The 18688-nt window shown below is 40.2% G+C and overlaps 1 protein-coding gene across 1 annotated transcript; it reads right to left on the bottom strand.

The window, feature by feature from the left end:
• Window positions 1-2822: 2822 nt before the first annotated feature.
• On the bottom strand, window positions 2823-4657 carry ovca2 (OVCA2 serine hydrolase domain containing). The gene is made up of 2 exons (XM_079214569.1): window positions 4366-4657; window positions 2823-3610 (listed from the first exon to the last, which is right to left on the bottom strand). Exons 1-2 carry the CDS (start codon window positions 4517-4519, stop codon window positions 3102-3104), a joined length of 663 nt encoding a protein of 220 aa, XP_079070695.1. The 5' UTR covers window positions 4520-4657; the 3' UTR covers window positions 2823-3101.
• Window positions 4658-18688: the final 14031 nt, after the last annotated feature.

Genomic DNA, 18688 nt, shown 5'->3' with positions numbered 1-18688 from the left:
CTAATCATTCAACAGTCAACACAACCTCTGAACATAATTAAAGTTTTAACCAGATACAACCACAATGAACAGGTTGAGTGGTCAATCACAGGCAGAATGTTGCAGGAGATCAATAATAGGATGTTTTTCCAGATGATAGGACAGTCCAATATACAGGGAGAGACAGAGGAAATGCTATAATGATGACTGGATGACCATCCGGCATGTTTTGGTCCATGCACATTTTGTCCACACAAACAGGAGAACCACAAAGCAGAAGAAAACCAGACGTGTGGAAGCATGAAAGCATAACAAATGATCAAATCACAGCCATATGGAGGAAAATAAATATGCAGATACACACCCACGCACTCACACACAAAAACCCTCTCTGCCCGTTGTTTGGGCCTAGATTACACACTATCACTGCAGCATAGATTTCTTCACTGTGTACTTTCATTTCATTAGCTGACACCAACTTACTTGTCTTCTCAACACACATCCCACATGCCAAACCCACTGCATATCTAACCAGCTCTCACTTCATGATGAGGTTCTTTGTTCCATGCAAACTATGCAGGCACAAATGCACATGCCGTCACAAACGCGCCAACCCATTCATACAAACACAGGGAGACATAAATTCCATGTGATACTGGACACAGGCCATAGCTCTGGAAAACCTCTAACATGATGTTACATCACATCCAACTGCATGCCAATGGTGAAGCACACACATGCAGAGACTTAAATGACGTTTTCAGAGGTGTGGAATATCAAGTTAAAAATCCAAAGTACACAACAATCGCTCTGTCTTCAGCATCTTCTCTTTGCTGTGATGAGAACATTGTCGGTTACAATGATGACAAACGTACAAATATCCAAAAGTTGTAGGCCAGGTGATGCGATCTAAAGTCCTCTGCTGAATATGACAGAATATTCCAGTGGGAGCCGTCAGTGGTAACAAGGAAGAGATGGTAACTTTGTCAGTGTCTGTACGAGCCTGGGCCATGGGATGACCAGGCTCTTTGGAGTTTAAGTGCAAGTCTTATATAGACACATTCACCACGAGGCCCCTCCCCTCCGCCCGTCTCCCATAACAACAAACGCTCCATAATCAAAATAGAGCCCATCTGTGCTGTGACACACCCCTCTGCGCCATCCCCCATACTCCACCGGGGGAAGAGGGAAAAAGTGATCCTTCAATCGCGGCGATAACTTGTATGTGCTCTTGCTCTCCCTTTTTTAACCTCAACAGCCAGAGACAGGCAGAGTGGGGAAGGGGGAGGCCGAGTGGGAGAGAGGATGACTCCACCCTCATCTGTCTCTGTCTCTCATTCCATTATTTCCCGGTTGTTGTGCAACAGGGGGAACGGATTCCTGAGAAGGGAGTCACGGCTCTGTTGTAAAACTTACTGGCAAGACTGACCCTCTGTGTTTTTCTTTAACTGTTTCCCTCGCTCACTCACTCTCACTCTCCATTCGTCTCTATTTGTTATCAAAACCATGTGTATGAGTGTGTGTGTGTGCTGTGAGGTCTTGGAGGGACACAAGGGGCACAGGGGAGCACAGGAGACAGTGAATATGAGGAATATTATGGTGAAACGAGACCCCGACGTAGCCGTGATATACATGTGTGGATGTGTTGGCTCATAAGATGTTCAAACAGGTAACATGGTAAAAACATCAAGACACATTAAGAGAGCAAGAGCCTTCGTTCACAAAAGAGGAAGTTGATGCTCAGATGTTTTACTGTGGAATTTCATGTCAGCAAGGAAAATGACTAGATATTGTCCATGTCATAAATGCAGCAGACATATAGCTGGGTATGTTGCGCATGACACACAGGATGTGAAAGGGAGGAGGATGTTGCGGAGAGTTCAGGAAGAAGATGAAAGCGAAAAAGGAAGGAGGGAGAGAAAGAGGCAGAGGAGAGAGCACACATCTGGAAACAATCGCAAGAGTGCAGTCTGATGTGCACATGCTTCAGCTGTAAAAGAACAACATGTCCTTAAACTTGTGCATGAACCTGTCTCTATAACTCCCAAATGAGGTACCACCTTCATGCATCTAGAAGTAAAACACCTCAACTAGTCATTGACATGCATTGCCTCTGGGTGGCAGACCAACTTGTCATTACTCTTCACAGCTGATACTCATATGTAACTTCCATGTGGGTGAAAATGACTCAGTAAGCACATGACGATGTGTAAAGATGACTCCAACGCTTGATCATTTTAATTTGTATAACTTGGAGGAAAAGACATTTTAAGTACCATTTGTTACCGTATGAGGTTACATTGTTACACAGCTGTCACAACATACACAAGTAAAGCAGTTTGCAAAAGCAAAATATTTCTCAAACTAATTAAATCAAGGTTTCCATTGAGGCTCTGATCACTTTCCACAATCATGGTGGAGTGTTCTCAGGACCTCAAAGTCAGTCCTCTGATGATGTGGCATTGCTTATATAAATTGAGATTGCAGCAGGTGAATAGAATAGAAAATGCATTTACATTGCTTCCTATACAATTATGTTTAATTATTTCCTGATATTCATCTAGTTTCCAAACAAATTACAAACATTCCCTGATTTCTCTCATTTGCCAACCAGACCGGTCTCTGTCTAAAAACATCAGTGTGTTTTAAACAAACTTGTTGAATTGCCTTGCAGCGTTTACAATTATGTTGATACCGTAACAAAGCCCTCATGAAAGCTTTTAGTTACACATCTATGTTTTTTCTGCTGTGATAAATTAATATATGTGACAAATGACTCAAGCAATCGAGTTTTAATGGAGGTAACTTGAAAGAAACAGAGACCAGACCACAATAAACAGTTGTCACTTCATTTTATTGTCTGTTACAAGACATCTTCCCTGAGAAGGACAGCAGTCATTTGTTTTGGATGGATATGATCAGATAGCTGCCAGGGAACATGAGGCCACTACTCATCATGACATGAAAATGACATTTGTACCCAAAGGGCCTCTAGAATAAATGATGGCATCACAAGATTTGTATAAATAATCAACATTCTTTTGCCTTATTTTAGTGCTTGAGTATGATTTGTGTCTCTTCACATATTTAGCACCTGACCAAGTTTCTGAAACTTTTGATTCTCACTGGAACCTCTGGAGAAAGTCCTGGTAGGCTTGTCTGTGAGCAGATGCAGCAGGGATAAAATGGCCACCAGGATGTATCAAGACCTGAGGGTCTTGGAAGGAGGGGAGGAGCTCCCTGCTCATGTTGTCGGGGATGACTCGGTCCTCCAGTCCAAACACATGCAGGGACGGGATCTGGAGGGGAGGGTTGTAGAACTTTTTGTGTTCCTCACATGCGCTGCGGAAACCAGCGACAAGGATGGAAAAGCGGAAGTTGAATTCTGGCTCCAGTTTTTGCTCCTGAAGACAGCACAACATGGCCACAAAAGCTGCTCCCTGACTAAAGCCCAGGATGCCATCAAATGGACCTTCGTTCTTCACCGCTTCTCTCACAGTCGTCACGCTGTCGTCGAGCCCCAGGCTTTCCTCACACTGCTGCTGAGCACTAAAACTCAGAGCCTGGACATCAGAGAACCACCAACCCCTCGAGTCTTTGTCGCCTCCAGGGCCGTTCTCTTTCTCCAGAGCTTTTGAAACAACAGAAGAAAGTGGTTATCCTGCTGTATTACATTTTTTTACAATTAAAAAGGGAGGCCCCACAGATGAGTGTGCCAAAGTATATTTCACCCTCTGAAAGTTACTCTTCACATTAGGACATACACATGCATTGTATTACATCTTTAAGTTTGTTATTCGTACATGGAAATAAGATAAGATAATCCTTTATTATTAGAAAATGTACAGGATTAAACAGCAAAAGGGGTAAAGTGCACACAAGAGACATGGTAAAAAAAAAAAAAGTACAAAAATCACAACAATTGATATAAATAATAAAACTATACAGTCTACAGTCAGTAACTGCATATTATATGTACAGACAGAATACATATAACTATTTTCCACAGTGTATTTACATTGCACAGGTTGAATTGGTTAATGTGATTGAAGTGGTCAACATTTCCTTAATTTTAGGATTTTTGTACATTCTGTATAACACCTGCATGTGTTATCTTGATGTCTAACTGCAGTTGATATTTATTAAAATTTTTTGCATAAAAGCAGGACGTTACTTTTAGATCATAATTAATGCATTATCTTGTTAAAGCTGTGAGCATGAAGTACAATATGTGGCTCATTCCTGATTTGTGAATGGCTCGTTGTAGAACAAATACCAAACACACGCAGCAATCTACAGAGGGAAAGCAAGCTTGTCAACCTCTACACTTTTAATAACATACAAGTCAACTAGCTCCTCGTGTTTTGGTTGAAGGTGAGCACCCACCTTCACTGCTGGCTGGCCGCACACAGTGCGGTGCGCTCAGGTAAACGAGCTCCACGTGCTTCTTCAGCAGCTTCCGCAGAGCTCCTGTCTTCTCGCGGAACGAGCCGCCGTTCTGACGGTACCCGTGGATGCAAAGGACCCGGAGAGGTGCCATGGAGGAGCTAGCTTAGCTTAGCTAATTTAGTTAAAGCGAGCCCGGGAAGGGAGTTTCAATTAACTTACAGTTCTGATGATACCAACTTTAATACCGGTATGTAAGAATACTAATTCGTTGTCACGTAACAAACCGCTTTCACTGTTCAGATAAAGTACAGTTGAAAGACGAAGAGTGTTGTGTATAAAATACCGAAAGTGTAACTCATAAGGTTAGCCGGAAGAAAATAAAAGCCACGTCCGTTTAATCTTTTCAAAATAAAACCCTAGTTGTTAAACGTGACTGAAAAGTTGTTTTACCGCTGTATAAAATATAGAATGCAGTTAAAGAAGAATATATAGCAAATGCAAATTAATAAATCACCTCAACATTTTAAAATAGGTATCTTAATTTGTAGTTGGTACATGCTGACCCTGTCAACATGGTCATTTTTAATGTTTTAAAAGAAGACAACCTTATTCGCTTAACCCTGACCTGTGCGAAAACAGTCATCAGTATCTTTTTCATCAGATGACACCCTGTCAGTCGTGGCTCAAAGTGACAGACGTTTTGACAGCCTTTTAAATCAAACTTTTTTTCTTGTACATTAATGCTCGCCTGCTCTGCTTTCCTGACACAGAAGCTCTGATTAACAGCCTGCTGGCTCATACTTATGATGCAGCAACCATTAAGCTAATGACTGTAATCTTGAGTTGACTTAATGAGGTGACGAGTTAAGTTCTCACAGGAAAAAAAATTATCTTGTATTCCATTCACATCCCATTTTATAACATAACGACTTAAATGTGTCAAAACATGCTGCAAAGTTGAATTTCTGAGAGTTGAAAGTTAAATACAATCTCTTACATTGACAAGCAAAGATAGTCTGTTCTCGTTGGTGTATTCTGGTCTGAATTATTTGGACAGAAATCGAATTTTGACAATACATTACATGTGTGGCTTTTGCATTATAAAGCTTTACACAATTCTGTAAATTAGAACAGGCATGTGTAGCTTTGAGCTACCTCCATGGTGAATGGAATGCATTTATATAGAGCTTTTCTACCGTAACGACCAAAGCGCTTAACAATTAGCCTCTCATTCACTCATACATTAATACACCAGAGGTGGCAAGGCGCTGGCCTTCCAATCCAGAGCAATTTGCCATTGTGTCTTGCTCAAGAAAAGGAGCTGATGAACAACCCGCTCTACCACCTGAGCCTCAGGCGCTATAGAAATGTTTAGTCATAGCCAGAGCAACTCAGTTTCTCATCTATATTTATAACCCAGAACTTAAAATAAGACACGTTCACTCATAATCTTAACCATTTTGAACAAAATTGGAAAATAATCAAGCAAAAATCTTCCTTCCTCTCGCCATCATCACAGATGCATTTTACTGTCTGACTGATGCTCTGTAGTGTTTGCTGGCATTTCTGGGGCAGGAGGATTGACTCATTGCTAATCGGTGAAAGGCTGCCCCCTAAAGATTTAGATGAGAATGTCTCTTACAGCGACATCTCAGACGAGTCAGGTGATTTAAAGCAGTTTTCAGTACTTAAATCTTTCATCTCGCTGCAACAACGCAGAAAAAAAACTGACATGGAACTTTATTTTTAACAGATAAAAGTGAAATGCTAATTCTAGGCCACAGGAGCTCACTTATAAGACCCTCTTTCAGCTTCAGTGGCAGCGCAGTTCTCCCAAAGGACTCTGTGAAAAATACAGACATTATCTTTGATCCAGATTCCCTTTTGACAAACTTATGAAGGCAATATCCCAAACACCATATCCTCACTTCAGAATGATATGCAGGAGTTGGCATTTAGCCAACCCTCCTTAGGTTTTGTGGATGGCTCAAAGCAGTGACTGCTAGGGAAAAAAGAATGGATGGAAGTTAAAGCAGTTTTCCCTGCATTGATGTATCATGCATTGCTCACGTTTTCCTATAATATCCTGACATCCAAAAACAATGTTTTATGTATTCCTAATGTAGTATTGGTGTGTTATTTTCTGTGGACTCATCTTTAACACAGCTTATCTTGATTTTCACTGATAAAAGATATATCATTAATGTGGCTTTGGGGCACACCTTCTATGTTTACCGAGATGTTTTGTGAGCATGTGTGTGTTATGAAAGAGCTCAGGGTCAGGGTTTACCCAGCTGGGATGACGACTGTTTCAATAGGTGTGGCCTGAAGGGAAGGCAAGCTTCTGATTCAGAGAAACGGTTCCCGCTGCTTCTGTGTCAGGGTCTTCGTCAGCGAGCGATAGTTTACTTTGATGATGTTTTTGGAGCTCTCAGGCTCCCTCAATTAGGCCTTTTGTTGCTGAAAGAGCGCATGTGTTGCCTTGCCATGCTGCACATGCTAATTAGGGAAAGTGAAAAAATTCCCAAGGGACAAGGCTGCTGTTGATGTTCTCCAGCACTGGTGAGGAGCCACGTGTCCTTCCCCCAGGGAGGCAGAGAGAGACACCTTCGCTTGTGGAAACAAACTGCTCCCCTGTTTCATTTTGCATTTTTAATTCCTTCTAATATTGTTTGCTGCAACATATTTCTCCCTGGCTGTCCCAGTGCCACACTTGCACAACCCCTGTTATTCAAAACTCAGCATCCTGAGCACTCATGTTGATCTCAAAAGATATATATATATATATATATATATATATATATATATATATATATATATATATATATATATATATATATATATAACAAACTTGCAGCATCACTAAGACTAATAACTATCAACATATTCAAACTGGCATTTCATCATGAACCACTGTGATAATTATCCTAATTGCAACATGATATAATATACAACCCTTAGTTAAGCCTATAATGGCAACATAATATAATCTGCATAATTAGTCTATAATGAGGCTATAATGTAGATGTCATGACATATGCAATGAACAGTGAATAATGAGCATGGCATATGGCCAGAGACCATTCAAATATCCATATACAATCACATTTATAACATTAAAAAGTGAAGGAGTGCTTCAAACTACCAAAATATAAAAATCACTTTGTGAAAAACATTGTGATTACTGTCAATTGTGTTAAAATTTGTAGAATGGCAACAGGCAAAAGTAGACAGCGTTGCATATCTGTTTTAGAAGAATACTTAAAAAAGTTATGTTATTGGCTTAAGTTAAGTTGTTATGGCTGTGGGGTTAAATCAGGTATCCCCTCATATAGTCCACAGGGGGGCAGTGGTGTACTGTAACTTCAAGTTGTATGTTTGAAGCAGACCTGGATGCAAAACACAACAAGCAAGCTACCTGTGTGTGCGAAAATACAAGAAAACAAATCTACTACAAGTAATTGCACAGAACAATGATTGAGAGGGGAGCCATGCATAATACTGTAGTGAAGAAATTCAGAAAACAGAAAACACACAGACGGAGAATGACAGTATCTGTAACAAGAAAATCCTAGATTTACCCTCACTGTAAAGTCAGCTGCTGATGTACAGCAGGATCCAGTGTAGATGATCACGGAGGACACAGGTTAAGCTTCACAGCCAGAACCAAGGGGGTTGTCATGAGGTCAGAATGGCCTGCAGGTTCTGTCCTCCAGTGGAAGATCTCTGCTGCTGTCCTCTACAGTGACATTATTAGAGACCCTGTCATTCTGCCATGTGATCTGTGAAGTCTGTGTGCCCATAAAGGAGGACGGAGAGGAGTATGACAAATGTCCTGTCTGCTCCAGATCCTCACTGGAGCTGGTGATGTAGGCCATACACAGTGAGAATGCCCCTCGGAGAAAAATCAGATGGATGAAAAGAAACCCATCTTGATGCTTGTTGGAAGTGTTTATCTTTAAGTTGTAAATTTTATTCGGAGAGAAACCACTTTGAATCTTATCAAGATAAGCGTAATGCCAAAGTCTGTTTTGTTGTATGGTTGACAGCTGACAAAGGTCACAGGTGAGGCAGCAGAAGTTGGAGATGTCATTTATTGTGAATGAAAATGTCAGTGTGTGACATTGTTGTCATTATTTAGTTGCACTTTCTCATCCGGCTTGTGAGACCATTGCTTTGACAAAATGCAGGCAAACATTGCTGCCGGGCCCCACTAGACTAATCAGAATCAGTGGTAAAATAATCTGTGAGAGAGATGGACAGACTGAAGCTGGTCCCCTTCTATGAAATCACCAGAATAATCCTATAACCATTTGACTCATTCCCTATTTCTTCTTTGCAGCCTTGAAATCTAAGAGCTAGCATTTATTTAAAGCATTCAGTACAATTCTGATTGACTCATACATACAGGAGGGGCTCCTTGTGATCTCCGTGGTTAGTGTTTGGGAACGAACCGTGCTATATGACTCTACTAGTAGGAATGAGGCAAATACTATGTCACCTCACTCATTCATATGCAAGCAGGGGAAGCCCGTCAAGTAGAAGGATAGGTTTGCAATTGTTTTAAAACAATACTTTTCACTCCACATCCGACTGTTAAATTTGTTAAGATGTGGGATCCAAATTGACTCTCCTGTAACAAACCTTTTGTTGGTTTAAATCAAATGTCGATGGGTGTATCGGGATGAGGGCCTTTGTGTTTTTGCTTAAATACTTGTACTGAAAGTAAAAACAAATCTTTGGACAGTTTGTCATTGCAGAGCTGTGATAGATGGATAAAGAATAATCCATTTTGCTAAATCAGGCTGCTGAAGCCTCATATAAATGTTTCTGAATTTACATGGTAGAATACATTTTACATAAGTAGTGTACAATTTTAATGTACTTACACTGCATGTCAGTGGAAAATATTGTGCTTTTTGTTATATTTGACGGCTTCTAGTTATTCCTATCTTATCTTATCTTACCCTATTAAAAAAGAGCTTTTATATATACAGGAGCATTTTTACACGGTTGTATTGTTTGATTGTATTGACTTGTATTGTACTTGAAGGATGACTCTGGATTTTATATTACTTTTACATCAGAATCACATTTTGCAATGGATTTTTTCGAGGTCAGTGGGGACAGGAGAACAAATTACAGAAAGGATAAAATTCCAAAACAGCTTTACTGTATATATCTGGGCATAAGAGTATTGTATTATAAACTTGAAAGTATGTGAACCTATCCTTTCAGTGAATCAGCAAAAAAAACACATGTTTCGCCCTGAAATAATTCTTTCTCACATGAGGGAAGAAGACCATCTCTTCGTCGGCAGTGAAGTTTTTTTGCTTTGTAGAAAGCTGCTCAACATTATTCTCAGGCGTGTTTCAAATATGTCCAAATCCTCCGACCATCGCCTGATGCATGGATAGCAGAACTTCAGTGGATTACAAGTGGTCCTGATGCTTTTGGCTGCAGGCTTCCATCAAAAAATAGATCAAAGAGATCAAATTGATGAAAGTCTAGACGAGCGAAGAAACCATGGGCCTACCAGAAATGACATTTTATGATCAGACGCATGGGAATCAAACATTGAACATGGGAAATCCCCCTCTTTATCCCCACACCATGATCTGCTTCACTTGCTGCTAAATTATTACATTTATTTAGATCACATAACCACTGCATATATTATTAAATAGGAACCCGGCCCGCTCCTCTGTCAACACAAAGCAATGACTCAAATGTCACTAGTGTTGCTGATCTTCTTGAAAAAAAGGTCTATCTGTCGTCCAACGTTCAGAGAGACAAATGAGCCTGAACTTTTGCAGAATTGTATATTAGGGAATTTGGGTTGTGTAGAGAGTTTTCACAGCTCCTAACTAAGAGGAAGCTACAGCAGAATAAGTGTCCAGTGGGAGGGAGAAGGGTGGACACGGTGGGCACTGAAGATGAAGATTGAAGAGATGAACAGATAGGTAGTGTATCAGTGCACTCAGAGAGACCATGGAGAAAGATATCCCTGTCCAACTTCTGGTGAAAGGTCTTCTGGCATTTTAATTGCCTTGAGCAAATGGAAACTTAATAGAGGCTCGTAGGAGAGGCAGAGAAAGAAGTTGCAGATTATACTTTCTCACATTGTATTGGAACCTCCGTAACAACCCTGTTTACTTTCCACTGCTCTGAATAAATTCTCAGAATTTCTTAAAATGTAACAATGAAGGACCATACCGACATTGTACATGCCATAGTCCACACTGTGGTGCTTGTAGATTGCACACCATCTGGGGAGGCCCGTGTCACGGTGCCTCGTGCAAGTCACATGATTTAGTTGATTTCTTGTATTTAAGAGGTTGTTGTTGGGCAGCTATGAAGTCTTGGATGTTGGAGCAACTTTGAAATCAGAAAGAGTTGTTGCTTGTATCTGCATCGCATGCCATGGCAGCCAAAGCAGCATCAATCAATATTGTTCTTCTCAACCTTGAATAAAATGAGACTGCAGCATCAATCGCTTGAGCAAATGCCCGAAAACAGTATTTGTTTACTTGCTAGTAACAAAGGCCTCTTGAGTGACAGTACTAATTACGACTCTTGTCCACATTAGCGAGAGGTCGGGTGACATTATTGTAGAGCCAGAGCTCATAGATGGAAGAGGTTGATGGCTTGGTCAACAAAACACAATACTTTTCCATGGGCGACAGCTATTTATTTTCTGTTTACAACTGTCAATGTTGTTGTTTTATTAATCTAGACCACAATTGTTACCTCACCATCACCACGTGGTTATTATTCTCACCATGACAACAATGTTGCCCATAACCTTAACAAAGTAGTAATATAACCCAAACCTAGATTTCTTTTCAAAATTTAAATAATTATTTATTTTAACCCAAGCTATGATTGTTTCCTAATGCTAACCAAATCGAGTTTGTGCCTAAACCTAACCACACCTGAACCACGACGGTGTCAGATCATTAGCACATTGTTTTGGTTTCATGTCACATTTACTGTATGGTTCAGTTCCCCAGCTTTCATTGACCCAGTTTTCACAGCCATCAAATGGAACCAAAAACAGAGCGGAAATATTGAATGACAATGAAAGTCAATTGTACAATAATACACTAGATATGTTTCTCAGAAGTTGGTGGAAATCACAGCGGGATTAAAATAAGAGTGGCAGGTTGCCAGAAACAAACTCAAATGGGATGATTATATTGCTTAATGCTGAATGTAGACTTAACGCCAGAAACAAGTTGTAAGGTGCTACTATGTTCAATAGAGCTTTAACTTTGCCAGAAATAAACAGATCCCCCAAGTTTAATTTATCTGAGTCTGTAGAGAAATGACAAGAAGGAAGGACTAGATTTGGAATACTGTCACACTGGCTGAGACTTGCAGATACACTGGTATGGTGGTCCCAGTGAAATATCCATGTTACCTTACACATCTGATCTGCCCCTTGTCTGCAGCTTCAGATAGAAATAAGAACAGTTCATGCTTGTATAAAGAGAGACATCAGTGACCAGACAGCTGCACCCTGTAGGTAACCAGGCTCTTGTGAGCATCTATGTACCAAAGAGCCCAGCTGGGACCTGGTAGCGAGGCAGCTGTTTAATAGGTGTGGTCTTTGGACCTGCTCCAAGGAAAGGCAGCTCCCAGAAGTGTTTTCAACCGCTCTGTCTCCTCTCGGTGTCTCTGATTGTTTTCTTTTTCTATTTTTTATCCTTAAAGATATGACGCTAGTTTTTAGAGAGGTGTCACATACAGGCTGTGCTAGTTCGGTTTATTAAAGGTCTTTTGTTGCTGTGAAAGCGCACACAGGCCTACTGTTGTGTCGTGCTGCACATGCCAATTAGGTAGAGTTAAAAAACACACCCAGGGGACATGGCTGCTGTTGACGGTTCCCCGTACTGATGAGGAGCCATGTGACGATCCCCGAGGGAGGCGCATAGAGACAGAAAGAGAGAGAGGGGGAGAGAGAGAGCAAATAAAAAGAAAGTGGGGAGTTCCTATACACAGGTGTAATGTGGCCCTTCCCTGTCACAGTGATTTATGAGGAACATAATTATTATAATATTGCTACTGCAAATCTGAGAAATGGGAGCAAGAGGAGAATAAGGAGGTTTAAAATGTGTGTATGTGCATCTAAGACAAACAAGTCAGGCAAAGGGGCAACATTCATATCAGCCAAAACCAGAAAGGAAACTACATCAAAACTATAAGTGGACGTTTAGTAAAACACATGCTGCTCCTGATCTACAAACTGCACCTACACAACACTTTGATATGCATTTACAATTTTTTTACAACTTTGTGCGTATATACACCATTTAACTTTATGGGATTTCCTAGACGTTTTACATGCTTTGGTACAGTCACATATACATGTATCCATTGCTCATTTAGTGGCTTTAATTTACCTTATCACTGCGAAACATGCACAGAGAGAAAGGGAGGACAGCGTGAAAAGACTGATAACCTTGAGACAAGGTTTCTCGATTTGACTCCCCATGCTTTTCCTTTTGAAGTATTGCTCTGCATTGCCTCTTTCAAACCCTTATCACATTCATTCATGTCTTACTTAACAACACCACAACAAACACACACGCATACATTCCAACATGCTCATGTGCAGCATACCAGCTGGTTTGCTATAGCGTTGTTTGATACATTACTCACACTAATTATGAGCTTCAAGTACGAGAGCTTGTGGCATTTCCAAGACTTTAATTAACACATAATAATAATAATAATAATACTGAAATATTGATATTGGTAAACACAGATGGGACTCTGCTACCGATCTCATTTGATGAAAACCGTGAGACGAATCAATCTTTCACCTTGGCAGAACATTTACATTTGTTGTGTACAAAACTTGATAGCAATTTGTTTACGCTTCCTTCTCTGGGGACCTCCAGTCAGCACCACCTTTTAACCTTCATTTTGAACATGTCATCAAAAACTTCTACCAGGAAATGTCGGTAATGTGATTTCAACAGTCATAACTGTATGTCCTATAGACCTGTTTTGCTTTTTTCCGTTCAGAGAAAAGAAGTGAATGCTGCTCATGAAAAGAAACAAGGACGGCTCCTCAAATCTGACAAAAGGTAAAACTGTTCCCGCAGAGTGAATTGAGAGACACATTGTCATTGACGGGTCAGCCGGCCTGACTCCCACTCAGGTATCTTTATGTGCAGCACTACGATTTACAGAACAGCACAACATTCACACACTCCCTTTCACAACACACACACACACGCCAACTAATTCCACTTCAAGTAGAACATTTACAACATTGCCTCCTTTCATTAGTGATGGATAATAGGTGATGACGGGGGGGATTCAGGGGCTACACATCTAATAAGAATGGCATGCAGTCAGAAATCTGAGAGATGCAGGAGGAGAGGAGTGAGATGAAATGAAAGGGGGCAGAGGGGGGGATTAGCTATAGCTATTAGCAGCTTCTAAAGTAATCACACTCATTAGTTGCTATCAGATTGGGTTAGATGGTTATAAAACGAGAGAGAGCGAGTGAGAGAGAGTGAGAGAGAGAGAGACCATATTCCTAGTCTACCTACTCTTTCTCTTTCACTGCTAATACCAGAGATACATGGACTCTGTACACAATGTGTTTAAAAGTGTATCTATGAAAACAAGTGTTGGAAGAGGTATTCAGATGACACAAAAGTAGACACACCGCACAAAAAATACATAGTACAACAGGAAATTGTACATTTTTTCTAGCAATGTTGCTTGGTCGTGATTGGTGTTGTTATTGCAGGTATGAATGATGCATAAACCAATGAAAATAAGATCCAACACGCTTCCTTCACATTTCCCTTTGGAAAGCGCAAGCCTTGATATATTTTATTTATATGAGGAGGTAGAGTGTCCACATCATCTCTGATTCCTGTGGTGAGAAGAATGTTTTCTAATGAGGTTTGGCTCCAGAAAACAGGAATGTACCCTGTATTGTTCACTGGTATTTTCGGTATTGTATTCTGGTTCTGTGAGAGTTCAGAGCTGCAGTTGCAGGAAAGTTAGGAGGGGCCATGCAGTATTTGACTGCATACAATAGTGACGCTGCTGGCTTGGTTTTCATGAATAATTTTCACTTTATCCAACAGTGCAGAAAACATATTGAGACAGGGTGAGACAGGCATAGTGGAAGAAAAGAAAGAAGAGAGGAGTAAAAGTGCTATATAGGGGAAATTAAGTTTCTCTTGTAATTTGTTGGTCGGCTCCAAATTTCTCTCACCTGACTTGGCTTTCAGTCACATTGGCTGACATCGCTGTCTTGGTTCGGCTGCAAAGTAGGTGTTGGTATCGATGAGCTGCCTGACTTCATGAAAGATGTGGGAGCTGGCTAATGTTGTCAATGATTATCATTCATAGTACAATAACATTTAATCAGGAGAGGTAGCGTGCAGAAGTGATGTTTGTTTACAAGTAACTTTGGATAGAAGGATGTAATATGTCGTGGATTACAAAGTATCCAATACTCACTGTATATTCACAGTCTCCCAATTCATATTGTATGCTGAATTTATTCCACATGTCCTGTTTTAGGGCATATGCAACACTGCCAAACAGTACTATTTGGAAGAACATGTTCTGCTATCTTTTATTTCTACTCCGCTACATTTATTTGAGAGATTTAGTTTCTAGCTATTTTAGAGATTCCGATTTTACAAAACTTGATCAATAAATAAAATGTCATGAATAGTTATAGCTAACCCAGATGTACACGAAGCTCCAATAAAATATGACTTACTCATGTATCATTACAATCTAAAAATATAATACATATAATAATATACATTTATTTTTGTACCCTTTTTTCTGATAATATTGTAACATGTTTGATGCATTTTACTTATGACAATAATGAATAAGCTACTGCAACCTCTACCTAAATATAGTATAATAGTATTTATACTTATTTGCTTATGACTTGTGTCTGGATTTTTTTTGTCAAATTACTTTAGACTGGAAATTTCTTTGTCTCAAGGACTTCAGACCAGCTATTGTACTTAGTTTTAAAAGAGAGTCCAGTGCCATTTCTGGGCAGAAAGTCATGAGTCAACAGTCTCCATTTGGGACAAACAATGCTCCCCACAGGCTCTTCCCCTGGTCTGAGTGGACTACGATTGCCGGATCATATTCTTACCGAGAGACAATGCTGTTCACTTCAAGACAGAAATAAGAAAAAGTAGGGGATGACATCGAGGAGAGGGAACAGTAAGGACACACTCCTCGGCTAGGAGGGGCTTATAGTTTCACTGCTGGAGGTTTTAACCACTACCCTCCACTATCTCTAGGAGTGCTTTTGGTATCTATCTATACTCGCAGTGCCCTCTGGACAGAAAACACAGGGTTGATTACATTAAATGTGATACAGATCTGGTGCCATTGCCACATGGGGTCAATAGAACTGACGAAAGAGTAGGCTAAAGATTTATGTGTCTGTTTTCAGCTAACTCAGCACTCCTCCGTCTTCCTCAGAAGCCTCAATACACCTGCTATTTAAAACCTTGCTCACTACTGTACTTCTCACTGGGACTACTTCAACCCAATTTAAAGGTACTATATGTCACAATAAACATATATTTATCACTTTTCGTTGCCAATGTGAGAATGGATTGAAACATAACCTAAAACGTACGACCTTCCCCGACTTTCTGGATTGCCTATAACAGCCTGCGGACTGATTTATATGTAAAAGACTGTAAAATCCAAAGGATGTGATGTTTATGCACGCTCCCAGGAGCCTTGATTCTCTTCAGCTACCCTACAGCAGCAACACCATGTAGCTAACATAGCAAAAACACCGTCTTGAGCAGAGCTTTCGGTCATACAGCCGACTACTCATTTGAGTCAAGCTGGCGGCTCCATTTGATTGTTTTTTTATTCTAATATATTCGTTTTGCCTTTCTGTATCATTCCCGCCCCAGATGCTCGATATGAAGGCGTGTGAGAGTTTATGTCCTGCCAACTAAAGAACAGAGAGTCGTCTTCAGTTTTTGAGAAATATCAGCAAAATAATTGATGACAAAAGACATTAAGAATTGCATTGGTTGCACAGACAGGGGACATCCTCATGAGACGGCATACTTCAGAAATCAACGAAAAATACTAGTGGCAGCACCTTGATGATTGCACATTTCTAAGCCTCGCTTGTCGGGTTGTCACTGCAATCACACATAATGGGGAAAGAGCTGTTGCAAGCACAAAGAAGCAACTCACCAGGGCACCTTTTGAGCAGGGCATGGCCTCGGATGATAGTGGATGAAAAAAAATGCTATTGACCAGAGTGACAGACAAAAACAATGTGCTTTCAATAGTCAATGATATGATTGATCAAGTTAAATTAAATGGCTGATATATTTAAGGAAATATGCTTATTTGGTTACTGGCTGAGAGTTGGACGAGAAGATCGACAGACACCACTGTCATATCTGCCTGTTAAATATGAAGCTACAGTCAGAACATTTTTAGCTTCGCTTGGCATAAAGACTGAAAGCACAGGGAAACCTGGCTCTGTCCAAATATGAGAAAACCCTAAACCGACCAATAAATAGTCTTCCACTATTTATGCTTAATATTTAAATTTGATGAGCTAGTTTTACCAAACACATTTTATGCTCAACCAAAACATTTTTAGTTTAACTTTAATTTTCAAAAGCCACATATTTGTATTAGCCTACTGTTTAATTAAAAACAGCAATTAATAATAGTGTTAATATCTTAACAGAATAAGAAAAGAATGTGCAACGAAGACAGAAGTTATCAGGGAGGTAATTATGTGTTTAGTTTGGTATTGTAGGCTTGAAATTTCCCTGTGGTATTTAATCAAACATTATTTATATATCCCTCTGCTTTTGAATTATTCAAGAAGCTTATTATTGCTAAAATGTCTGAGTAAAGACTATTATTTTATTATGAAGGAAGTTTAATATTTTTAAAACGTTAAATGTTAAGAATGAGTGCCGCTATTTAAAACAATTTGTGAGACAGCACTGCAGAGGAAGAAATGGTGGGGGAAGGCTAATTATTGGAAGGAGATGGGAGTTATTTGAATTATAGTTGTTTGGTCTGGTCCGTGATATTTTGCTGTTTATGAGTAATAAATGTGTTGAGCAGCGAGGGGCTGAGTGGTCGCTTGGCTAAGAAAGCTCTGCTCTGTGGTGGGTGGTGTGCTCGGCTTGCAAATGTTCACTCGCAGTTTTCATAGCAGACAGATAATTGTGTCGTCCAGCAGTCTTTTTTCAGCTTAAACTTTAAAAAACAGACTACAGAAAGCCTGGCAACAAATGAAGACAACATGTACTAATAAAACAGAAAGAGTGGTGAGATTACAAACCCACATTTGAAACTTGGATACTAATACGATATAATCACTTCAATAAAAGGGGGCTTTTATAAAATACTCAACATATTCAGATGATAGAGAAGGAAATGAGTCCCCAACCAATTCAGCATTTACTCCTGTGTGAGTTACATTTGCAAATAAAACCACACATGTTAATAAATTAACCTATATATTTGTGACCTATTCCTAATGACTAAAAATGTTTGTTTTTTGGCCACCTGATGCATGCAAGTCTAATATTCACTTTCTTTTAGCTCTGTTTTTAGTCTCCACCAACTCCACCAAAATCTTGCTCTTAGGCTGCTAAATACTCAACTATGCTCACCAGCTTGTCATGACTTGGTCTGTCTGCTGTTTCGTGATGGGCAGGTATAGTGCACAGGGTTCTCTCTAAAAACAGCTGCCAGTTGTGGACAAAATTATGCTATGAGAGCAGTGAGAGAAAACAAATAAAAGGTTACAATATTGTAACCGCTAGTTTTATAAGCACAGGCTGAGCCCTCTACTGGACTTTATGGGTGATAAAAAGACAAGCAATAGACAACCTACACACAACATTACCCCGCCCTTTCCACCAGTCATGTGTTAATCCAGACCCTGACATGTCCAAGAGATAGAACCGTATGAATGTACAAGGCATCAACCACAACAACACCGTACGTAAGTCCTCAACACTCAAACCACCGAATAAGGCCAACATTTGTCAAAATATTCCAGTATCTCCCTGTCATGCAGCAGCGTGGTCATAGAGGCTTCATGCTTCCTGACCAGCCAACTGCCTGTGGAAGCAAGTGGGGCTCTAGGCCCTTGTTGTGCGTGGCCACGCTGGGATAAAATATCTCCATGCGAACCTCCACCCGGAGAAAATCCACCTGACCTGCAACCAGTCTCCTGTCTTCAGGGTCTGCTCCAGGATGCCTTGACACACTGGCAGATGGGGGCGAGACGAAAGCCAGGCAG

Source organism: Taurulus bubalis, assembly GCF_910589615.1.
Source record: "Taurulus bubalis genome assembly, chromosome: 2".
Taxonomy (NCBI): Eukaryota; Metazoa; Chordata; class Actinopteri; order Perciformes; family Cottidae; genus Taurulus; species Taurulus bubalis.
The sequence above is the reverse complement of the archived record's forward strand: the minus strand, read 5'-3'. Positions and strand labels throughout refer to the sequence as shown.

Bases quoted from the DNA above. Each gene is read 5' to 3' on its own strand.
- ovca2 (XM_079214569.1), bottom strand. From the start codon at position 4,519: ATGGCACCTCTCCGGGTCCTTTGCATCCACGGGTACCGTCAGAACGGC. The intron at 3,611-4,365 runs GTGGGTGCTCAC...TTGTTTCAAAAG, and splicing joins GCGGCCAGCCAGCAGTGAAG to CTCTGGAGAAAGAGAACGGC.